General features: G+C 41.3%; 1 protein-coding gene across 2 annotated transcripts; it reads right to left on the minus strand.

The window, feature by feature from the left end:
• Positions 1 to 8: 8 nt before the first annotated feature.
• On the minus strand, positions 9 to 5752 carry si:dkey-183n20.15 (RING-HC_RNF170 domain-containing protein). 2 transcript variants are annotated; one of them, XM_048253457.1, is made up of 6 exons: positions 5431 to 5750; positions 4779 to 4881; positions 4480 to 4579; positions 1894 to 1967; positions 1555 to 1665; positions 9 to 1056 (listed from the first exon to the last, which is right to left on the minus strand). In XM_048253457.1, exons 1-6 carry the CDS (start codon positions 5457 to 5459, stop codon positions 745 to 747), a joined length of 729 nt encoding a protein of 242 aa, XP_048109414.1. In that variant the 5' UTR covers positions 5460 to 5750; the 3' UTR covers positions 9 to 744. The 2 variants fall into 2 exon arrangements, with proteins under 2 accessions (XP_048109414.1, XP_048109415.1); XM_048253458.1 differs by lacking the exon at positions 1555 to 1665 and having other exon boundaries at positions 5431 to 5752.
• Between the last annotated feature and the right edge of the window lie 4970 nt (positions 5753 to 10722).

The following is a 10722-nucleotide window of genomic DNA, read 5'->3' on the forward strand; positions in this document are numbered from 1 at the left end:
ATGCATAATTAACAATAAATAAATTGTTTATTTATAACAACTATACATACAGATACAGTCAATGTCCGCTTATTTACAATATCACAATACATTTAGTTATTAACATCAACCGTGCCATCTTAGGGATAGGATTACAGTATGATCCAACTCAAAATACTTGTAGATTAAAATAGGTACAACTGTACTACACTCAGTATATTATCAAAGTCAAAGGATTCCCATTTTAATGGTTTAGTCTAGTTTGTGGGCTGTGTTTTGACAATGGATTTGAACAGGTCCCTCAGTAGTCTGACTATATTCCAGGACCTCTCACTGAGGGAACCTCAGGCACAGTCTGTAAACTACAGGAGCAAAACTGAGTAATACCAAGAAGTTAGACCTTTAGTCCAGCCACTTCTCCGTTCTTCAAGTTAATTTTCTCTGCGTTTAGCGTACTCATTCAAGTTATGCACTGGCGACACACTATTTCTTAAAACGTCCTACTCAATGATGTTATTATGAGTACATATTTCATAACAAACCCCTCAAATTACGTAAACATACACTCCTCAAGTCTACTCTGTGTCTTTAAGCCTCAAGTCCCATTGTGTTCTTAACACACGTAATGCACATTGTGCTATACTTGTGCTAAACACAGCCCTGTATATAGCTGTATGTATATATAATATATAGAGCTGTCTCCAGCAATAACTTATAGGAAGTAAACAATCCTGTCTGACAGTCCTTGTCGTGGGCCATAAAGTGTCACAATAATGTGTCGGTCAGCACACCTTGTGTTGCTGAACGATTCCTGGCTGTTGCGTCTGGCGTCATCCGCTGATTGATATTAATGACACAGATGAGGAGAAGGAAGACTACCACAAGGTCATCCAGGAGCCCCAGTGCTCCGCAGAAGGGTCCCGAGGCGCCCTCTAGAGGTGAGGCCAGGGACATGGCTGCCCCGAAACAGCAGACGGCCACCCTCAGCAGGAAGAGCCACACAAGGCCGCCCATGTTGCCCAGGCCACGCAGTGCCAGGTGCAGGAATAAGGGCATGTCGTACAGGTAGTCTGTCACCTGAGAAATCACCCAAGAAAAAAGGCACTGTTAGTATGACTGTATGGGTCAAACTGATATCCCTGCCCTATCTCCTCTATTCACTCACTTTGTCTTGTTTTTTCCCTCTTTTGGGAAATTGGGTCAAATGAAATGGAAAGATGGCAGCATTGTTAGTCTGTGTGTATGTGTATGAGCGCATTAATGTGTTCATTTACAGAGGGCACCTGTCTTCCATTTTCCAGTAACAATGACACATCTGTGTACTCAGGATATTACCCCCCTCTTACTGTGAAATTGCAAAGATGTAGAGTTTTATGAATGGTTCCCGTCAGTGGTATTAAATTGTCTGCAAAAAACATGATCCTAGTCTTCTCAGGGCTTTGTACGTAGAGACCTGACATCTGAGATTCTCACAGACCGTGAGAACATCGGCAGCCAGCAACTAAAAAGGCGACATTGGTGTTGTGGTTTTAGTCAAGGCTGTGTGAGCGTAGTGTAGTTTAGCATGTCAATCACCCGGCGAGGGGCCCCAGAATAACGCTTGTTGTAGTCTTTGATGTGGCCCAGAACCTCCCGCTGTTGGCAGTCCGAACGGCTCTCGGGGAAGAGGTGACACAGGATACTCACCTGCGAGAGACACATGCAGAATTACAAAATGCCAAAGGAGTCTTAAGAGAAGTGTCTTCCCAGTCACATGTGATTGTACTTGGTACACTTCAGCATGTATCTGAATGAAATAATTTACTTTTTGTGAACAGCAACTTGCTATGGGTATTTAGTCAACACTGTACAAATTCAGTTCAGACAGTGGAAAATAGTGCATAGTAATAGTGTCAAATAGAGTCTTAATAGCACCTTCTGTCGACAGAGAGGGCAGCTGATGGCGTCTAACCAGGAGCCATGCTTCCAGTAGGATATCAGACAGGGAGCTGCAGACATGCAAACAATAAGGAAGTGAGTTCATAAAGATCATAAAATATACCAGGAAAAACATAAAACTTCCTGATTGGCATTGTGTCTCATTCTTCAGACACTTTACAAGAGTGTGAGTAGGTAATGGAAGTCAAAACTACTCTGAAAATGCAGCAAATGTCTACAATTGCTATGAGTGGCATAGTTGGCAATATTAATCTGATGTAAATCAGGTCTCTAGTAGTATACTTGTGTATACAAGGAATTTGGTCTCTGCATTTATCTCATCCATGAATTAGTGAACACACAGTGAGGCGAAGCACACACTAACCTGCCTTGAGCTGCCTTGCTACAGTGGCGCTCGGGGAGCAGTGAGAGTTTAGGTGCCTTGCTCAAGGGCACTTTAGCCGTTCCTACTAGTCGGGGATTGAACCGGCAATCCTTCGGTTCCAAGCCCGAAGCCCTAACCAGTAGGCCACAATTGTGTAGTATTAAAGAGCAAAGCTGTTCCCCACACATTTGTAATCATTCACTGGGAGTTGAATGAGTGAGAGAAAGTGGAATAGAGCGTTAGGTCCAATATTCCAATATGTGGTTTAATGTTCTGCATTATGTCCAATATTCCAATATGTGGTTTAATGTTCTGCATTTGTCATTATTAGTAGGTCACTTTGACACTAAAAGGGGCAGCCGTGGCCTACTGGTTAGTGCTTCGGACTTGTAATCCGAGGGTTGCTGGTTTGAACCCCGACCAGTAGGAACGGCTGAAGTGCCCTTGAGCAAGGCACCCAATCCCTCACTGCTCCCCGAGCGCCGCTGTAGCAGGCAGCTCACTGAGTCTGGATTAGTTTGTGCTTCACCTCACTGTGTGTTGAGTGTGATTCACGGATTGGGATAAAGGCAGAGACCAAATTTCCCTTACAGGATCAAAAGAGTTTATATACTTATACTATAAGTATGCTCCTTCTTCATTTTCTTGTTGTTAGTTTTGCGTCAAATGCCACTGGCATCATTGATTAGGGTAGCCTGGATGTCTCCTGACTCTACCACTGTTACTTATCTATGCTTTGCTGTTGTGTACTTAAACCCTGGATAATTCTGTGTCAAGTCAGAGACGCATATTCTGGAGTGAACAGTGCTTCATGTGTGCCTCTCTCCTGTATACAGCGAAATTAAACTCTGCATCTTGATTGTACTTCTCTCACGTCTCACTTTGGTATGCCATATTTAACAGAGAGCGCAGTAAAGAGCACTCTCTCTTTCATCATTCACATTCTCCTACTTTTTTCTGAAGCATGTGTTTGTGTGTGTGTGTGTGTGTGTGTGTGTGTGTGTGTGTGTGTGTGTGTGTTTGTGTGTGCATGTGTGTGTACGTGTGCAGGTGAAACTGAAGGCACCAAGTCATAATTATTATCAATCTAGTTGGCCAGCTGATCAGTATTAATCCTGTGCTTACGTCAAATCATAGACCAAACAAAGGAACCCCAACAACCTAGACCATGTAACTTTCACTGCCTTATATTTTCAATGGCCCATGGAAAACATGGTAGTCATCGACAAAACTATGATGGACAGCTGTCATCAGTTGTAGTAATGTAATGTAAAGGGGAAAAAATGCATTTCCACAGAAATTCCATATTCCAGTGCTCACACAAAACAGCTTGTTGTAAAACAGTTCACCTACTCACACACAGACTTCACAAACCCTGATAATGCATTTATGATCCAGCACACCCTACCCAGTTACAGTAAATACATGTTTTATGTCATGTGGAAGTATTCCAGCCTGATTTGCATGGGTATCTCTGCTCCAAGGGGCAGAGAGAAAGAAGGAAATTTACATGGAAAACTTCCTCTTGGACAGCATGTTGCTCATGTCCGTTTGATTACGTCAATATTTACGCAGAGGAATTAATGAATCTACTGTATATATATTCTATTCTATTCTATTCTATTCTATCTCTTGTCTTCCCTCTCTCTCTCTGTCTCTCTCTCTTTCTCTCTCTCTCTCTTTTTGGCCTGTCTGTCTCTACCCCTGTCTTTGCTTACTGAGAGTGAGAGTGTGCAATGCTCCTCGCTCTCAAACGTTGCCAGAGGTGATCGTACGTGACAGTGGTCAGATTTTGCGCCAGACCCTGTGATCTCTTCCAGATGAAAGCACCTCACCCGGTCTCCATAGCAACAGTTACACATTAAACAAGGAGTGATCACATGACTCATCGTCTCAACAGTGTGGTGTGGTTTCCCACCGTCTGTCCACCTGCTCTCTGTTTCACCACTACCCATGTGGCTGTGTGGCCATACCTTCTCTCAACATGCATGACTGTGTGTCCTGCTACAGCCAACTTGTCTAAATGCTTGCCCGAGTTATAAATGGGAGGAATCAACCATAAACTCCCTAGTGTCACCATAACCATAACCATAACATCACAGCTGCTGCACACATAGTTAAATCCTAAAGTCAGCCTCCCTATTCTTTAGAGTAGAGGCTCATCCATTTGAAAACAAAAACAATTTGCTGAGTCTTACCACAGAAGAGGTGTCCACAGTTGGTCTCCACAGGGAATGTGGCCATTTGCAGACACACAGGGCAATGCAAGTCTCTGACAGCACCCGAAACGCATAGGTCCTGTCCGTGGAGAGAGGAGATAAAATGAGAATAGATTTAGATTTATCAACCGAGTCTTTTTGTATAAGACTTACAATAGTATACATATGTCTGTTCAAAGTCCTACAATATGGATCAAATGCTCTGGAAATGAGGGAAGTGTAGCATGTGTGCATGTGTGTGTGTTTCTGTTTGTGTGTGTGTGGGTGTGTTTTCTGACCTCGTCACATCTCACGTGCTGGTGGCCTCCCAGGTCAAGGGTACTCTGACAAGAGTGGCCGGGCTGGGCCTGACCCCTTCTGGCCTCTTCTGTCTGGGACACCCTTAAGGAAGAAGGAGGAGAACATAACATGTCAGAGGTTAAATCAACACAGCAAAGGAAAACACAAATGTGCTATTTGACATGTATTCTGACAAACACGTTCATGAGGGGAAAAAAACATTTAGCCTGCCAGTGATAGTACTATTCCCACATGGTATCACACAGTATCTTGAGGGGCATAAAGTTGAGTGTATCTCAGGTGACTCTGTTCCCTGCCTGTACAATCATAAAATATTGTTTTAAAATTGTCAGTGCACATCATGCACTGACAGTTTTAAAAAGTGTAGAACGCACTTTACAAATAAATAATTTAGCAATTGCTTTCAGCAGTTGTTCCATTTTCACAAATCATGATATATTTAAGTTCTGTTTTGGCCCTGTAAGCCAGCCAAGCTCAACGTGTATCAGAGGTATAGGAAGCAGCGGGTTTATTTTCTGTCTGCACACATGAGTACCTCAAATAATCTCAACAGCTGGTTATTAATAGAGTGGCATAATCTACAAGCAATACCTTAAGATCTCACTCTAATCTGGTAGTTAAACTCCTTACCTGGACTGAGAGCTATGGCAGGTGAGCATGCTGTAGTCAGATGGCTGTAGTCAAGCTCTGATCAGGCTGCTTGAGTTGGTCAGACACAGACAGAGGTCTCTCACAGGTCCTCATAGAGAGTAGAGAGAGAGAAATGCTTTCTCGCAGCATCACTGTACACAATAAATCCAGTGGTCAGGTTAATGATCAACCCCACCTCGAAGGCTGCCAGTTTGCTTGATCCTTCTCATCTGAATAATTTACACGCATAGTGACTGCTGTCAGTGAAAACAATAGCATGCGATGCTGATACGTAATGCATGGATTTGGTATACATTAATGGTCAAAATTCAGGATTTGCACAGGAATTCAGGAAGTCCATCCTCTGCTCGCTTGCCGTGCTCTGTTTTGGTCATGTGACTGCCTGTGTACGGTCAAAGACTGATGAACTCCACCCACACGTTCTAAGTAGGTTAGGCCCAATAAATACAGACAAGCTAACCAATCATTTACCGTAAGTTTACACAATCTGGTGTGGTGGCCCACATAGAGAAAACACACAGAAAGGGCTCATATGAATTCCTTTGTCACAGATGTCATGGGGTCAAAGTGTAAGTCATTCATTTCTATACAGTATTCAAGAGTGCTTGGCTGACCAAAGAGTGCTTGGCTGACCAAAATGGCTGACCAAAACATTTCCTCGAATGCAATTTGTAGCATTCCATACTAGGCCCTATTTTTCAGCCCTACCACAATGCCAAGAACATCGACAGCTACTAGCTCCACTACTACCAGTTAGATTTTTACCAATTTATATAAAAGTGAGTCATGAGAATTGGCGTAGTAGCCAAATGCATTTCTTTGTCCAGTACCTTGCTCTAATCCCAGGAAACTCTTAATATGACCATGGCATTTATTTTTATTTTTTTCCAAAAGGATTGCAGCAAATATTTAACTTACTGTCTTGCCCAATCACAAAAGGTCATCCTAACTAAAAATAGTTACTATCGATCCATCAGACAAGGTGATATGGCAAGGTTAGATCTAGGCTGAACAAACAGCTGCCCATTTCCCTCTCTTTCATTGGAGAACGGAGAGTATTTTAGGTCCACTATCATGTCACCCATAGTCTACTCCATGGGTTTTATCAGACATAACTCAAGGACAGAGGTCAGGTTGTCCAGGTTAAACCTATGACACCTATTTTTAGCTCTTTCTTTTGAACTCTCTTGCCAGTATGGTCACACTGACACTCAATCTCCTCAAACTCCTGTGCAACTAAAACAAAGCAATGATAAGTTCTGTAATTATGATGCTGATACATGTGCAATACTCTTACGTAAAAGTAAAGTGAATTCAAATAACAATTCATTAATACATGTTGTATGTCATATTAATTAGAGCCAAAAATGTAGACTGTATGATAATAATAAATAAACAACAAAGAAAATCCCTATCTGTTCAGGTCAATAGTTCCCACTAATGTGTTTTCTACACAGGAAACTGCATACACTGCCAGTTACTACTAACAACCTTCATGGTAACACTAGTTTAATTACAAGGCAAATATTCCCTTGAACAGTTAGTCACAAACAACTGACCAAGTGGCACACAGAGTTCTAGGACACTGACGACACCATTTGGTGCGTTTGTAGCCAAATTGAGGTAAAATATCTCCCACAACACTAAACAAATTAATGTTTGACTTGCTTCTCACATTTCCTAAGTGCATGATGTGCCTACAACAGCACCTGTTCTTTGATACTGTTGGAACTGTTGAAACCTAAATTCTGACTTGTTTAAAGATGTAATCAATTAGTATTTTGTAATCTCGTTCCATTTCCTAATTCAAAAGGGCCAAACCTCTCAGTCTCTGCACGTGAGTTCACAGTTATCTTATCTCTTCCTTATTTTTATGACTGAAAATATTTTGGACACACATTCATGATGTGAGTTGGGCAGGGGTCAGCAACCTTTTCTCTTAGAAGGGATTTTTGACAGAAATAAAAATATATCTGTGTGTGGCCGCAAAGATATCGGAACCATTTAAAAGAAATCAGTTTGAATATCTCTATCTTTATTAGCCTCAAGCATATGGCATATTCATACATCGCCATACTCTGCATATATGCTGTATTGTACAGTATAATATTTCCACTAACTGTTTATGTGTTGGGACAGCTTGAAGCTTAACGACTATATTAAATTGTTAGACAACTTTTATAACTTCCATTTTTAGAGAAAAATAGGGAGCCACTAGAAATGTGCTAAAGGGCTGCATGTGACCTTCGAGACGCAGGTTGCCTACCCCTGAGTTAGACACATTATTAGAGCTTAGTCCTGAAGGTCATTTTCATTTAGCAATTAGTTTTCAGTGACTACCTTCCTCTCAGTTGTACGATGGGGACAGCAGGAGCTACCTTGACTGTAGTTCTGCAATAATCTACAGTTTTCAGTTTCAAAATAATTGAGGAGAAATATGCTTATTTGAAGATGAGGGTGCACACCCATACACCATGCACATTTATGGCCTACATGTGGAAACTGCAAAACACACCCAGTAGTAGACAGCCTATTTCACAATGTAACAGCTCTCTTTTAGAATATTTGGAATATTTTGACGTGTTACTAATGCCATACAATGTGCCACTTCCAAACTCTGTCAATACAATGTGATTCCTTAAATCAGTAAAAAGTTGTGAAATATGTCAATCAGTTTAAGCCGATTGACAAATATACAAAGGCATTGTGGATTTTTAAACTTAAATTGGAATAAACTTATACCAAAAATATAGTGGCAAGGCCACTTGGCCTTCAGTTGGGCATATTTGGTGGGGGGCACAAAGGCCACATGTCAGGGCACCAAGGCCAAAGTTAACTATACAGTAGTAGGCTATACAAATTATCAAAGTTTTATTTAGCCTATTCACTGCAGTAGACCTGCATCATTGTATGAAACATTACAAAAACATGAATCATGACATATTACATATAACTGTAAATCATCTGATCATCTAATAAAAACAGATATCTAGGCTATATATAAAATTTATTTTATATTTGGCCTGCTATGAAATCATGTATTGAACAATTTAAATTTAAGCACAGCTCAGCTTTAAGAAACTCAAATAGCCTAGATGCATGCTTAGCATTTTGTGATCATTAAGGCTACTTTCACAAACTCTTAGTCAGTTGTCCTCTGATTTACCAATATCTAGGCGATATTTGTAACATTTATTTTGTATTTGGCCCGTTATGAAATCATGTGGAACAATTTAAACACATTGTAAAACTTAAAGCCCAAATTTGGAGACATCCATGCATGTCGAAATGTACTGCAAATTCAAAACTGGATTACTCTGGAACGTCTAACTGTACAGGGGACTGCTTTACACTTTTGTGTTCTGTAAGGTCTGCTGTTTATTCTGATATGTGGTTTGTCATGTGTTAAAAGAAGGGTTCGTGAAGTATTCTACCGAGATGAATGGGTAGGGAGATCATGGACGCAAAACCTTCAGTAGAATGTATTATTAAATTAAATTATATTATTTACTTTTCTCGCGAACCGTTCAACACAGCAATTATCGGCTAACATCGTTTAAAAGCTGAGAAAAAGCTCTTTCATGTGATACTTGTGATGTCTGTGTGATGAATAGGCTAGTTCGGGAGTAGTTCAACTGAGAAGAATGGGTGAACTTGGACGCACTTTCTTGCGCTGTCACTTTCTCCACTGCGTAAAAGACTAAATTAATTTTAAGCTTGTGAATGCTAAGATTATTTTGACAGGCCACAGGCTAAATAAAAATCGCTATTAGTAGGACACAAAGCAGAATATTGAAAGAAGGGGGCACCAAGGCCACCGTGGCCTGTAAACCTATGATTTTCAAAGGGGCTTCACGGCCAACGCAAGGGGCTACGACGGCCATGGCCGTCGTGGCCGCCGTGAAATTCCTACCCTGGTTGTGGCACCTTTGGAAGCAATTACAGTTTCAAGTCTTTTGGAATATGAAGCCGCAAGTTTGGCACACCTATCAGGTTGGATAGGGAGCGTCGGTGCACAGCCATTTTCAGAGCCACTCTAGGACATTCACAGAGTTGTCAGAGTTGTCCTGAAGCCACTCCTTGATATCTTGGCTGTGTGCTTAGGGTTGTTGTCCTGTTGAAAGATGAACCGTCGCCCCAGTCTGAGGTCAAGAGTGCTCTGGAGCAGGTTTTCTTCCAGGATGTCTCTGTACATTGCTGCATTCATCTTTCCCTCAATCCTGACTAGTCTCCCAGTTCCTGCCGCTAAAAAACATCCCCACAGCATAATGCTGCCACTACCATGCTTCACTGTAGGGATGGTATTGGCCACGTGATGAGTAGTGTCTGGTGTCCTCCAAACATAACGCTTGGCATTCACGCCAAAGAGTTCGATCTTTGTCTCATCAGACCAGAGAATTTTGTTTCTCATGGTCTGACAGTCATACAGGTGCCTTTTGGCAAACTCCAGGCAGGCTGCCATGTGTCTTTTACTAAGGCTTCCGTCTGGCCACTCTAACATACTGTACAGCTCAATTTTCAGCTTGATTGCAAAGGCTGTGAATACTTATTTACAAGTGATTTCTTCATTTGTTATTTTTAATAAATTTGCAAAAATGTCAAAGTGTTTAAGTTGTCTTTATGGGGTATTATGTGTAGAATTTTGAGGAAAAAAATAATCCATTTTAAATAAGGTTGTAACATAAAATGTGGAAAAAGTGAAGCGCGAATACTTTTCCTATGCACTGAATTATATATCAGTTATTTTCTGGTTTCCCTAGTGTGTAGCTGGTGAGTGGTGGGTGGCACTAATCCACTGTCTGTCCAAATTATTGGAAAAGCAAATCCATTCATACATTTGCTATAGAAAAAAACAGACGTCTGTTACTTCTGTTTGGCAAAAATAACTAAATTCTTGTCTTGTTTCCTTGTCCAAACAGTGTCACACATTTGTGTCAATAATTTGGTGAAAATATGCCCACATGCCTAACAGCTGGCATGAAAGCTGATTGTGGGCTGTTTCTCCACAGAAATGAAAGATTATCTCATATATGTAATAGCCTATAATGTAATGTAGGCTATAGGGAGGAACAACCTCTCATTTGTCCACCATGATTGGTCTCCTGGAATTAACAGCGCTGTCAGTCTCAACCGATTTCAAATATGATTGGATATCGTGATTCGTAGGGCGCTTTGCACCATTGGTGTTTTATTCCTCGCTATTGCGCTCTTTATCCTGCCAGTCCCCCAATCACCGTCAAGTGTGTGCGCCGAGGAATGTACGTCCAGTTG

This window comes from Alosa alosa, chromosome 9 (genome assembly GCF_017589495.1).
Source record: "Alosa alosa isolate M-15738 ecotype Scorff River chromosome 9, AALO_Geno_1.1, whole genome shotgun sequence".
Taxonomy (NCBI): Eukaryota; Metazoa; Chordata; class Actinopteri; order Clupeiformes; family Clupeidae; genus Alosa; species Alosa alosa.

Excerpts from the sequence above, each read along its gene's own strand:
- si:dkey-183n20.15 (XM_048253457.1), bottom strand. The coding sequence starts at position 5,459 with ATGCTCACCTGCCATAGCTCTCAGTCCAG. Across the intron at positions 1,968-4,479 it reads CTGTGGACACCTCTTCTGTG|CTCCCTGTCTGATATCCTAC; the intron begins GTAAGACTCAGC and ends GCATGTCTGCAG. Across the intron at positions 1,057-1,554 it reads ATTCTGGGGCCCCTCGCCGG|GTGACAGACTACCTGTACGA; the intron begins GTGATTGACATG and ends GTGATTTCTCAG.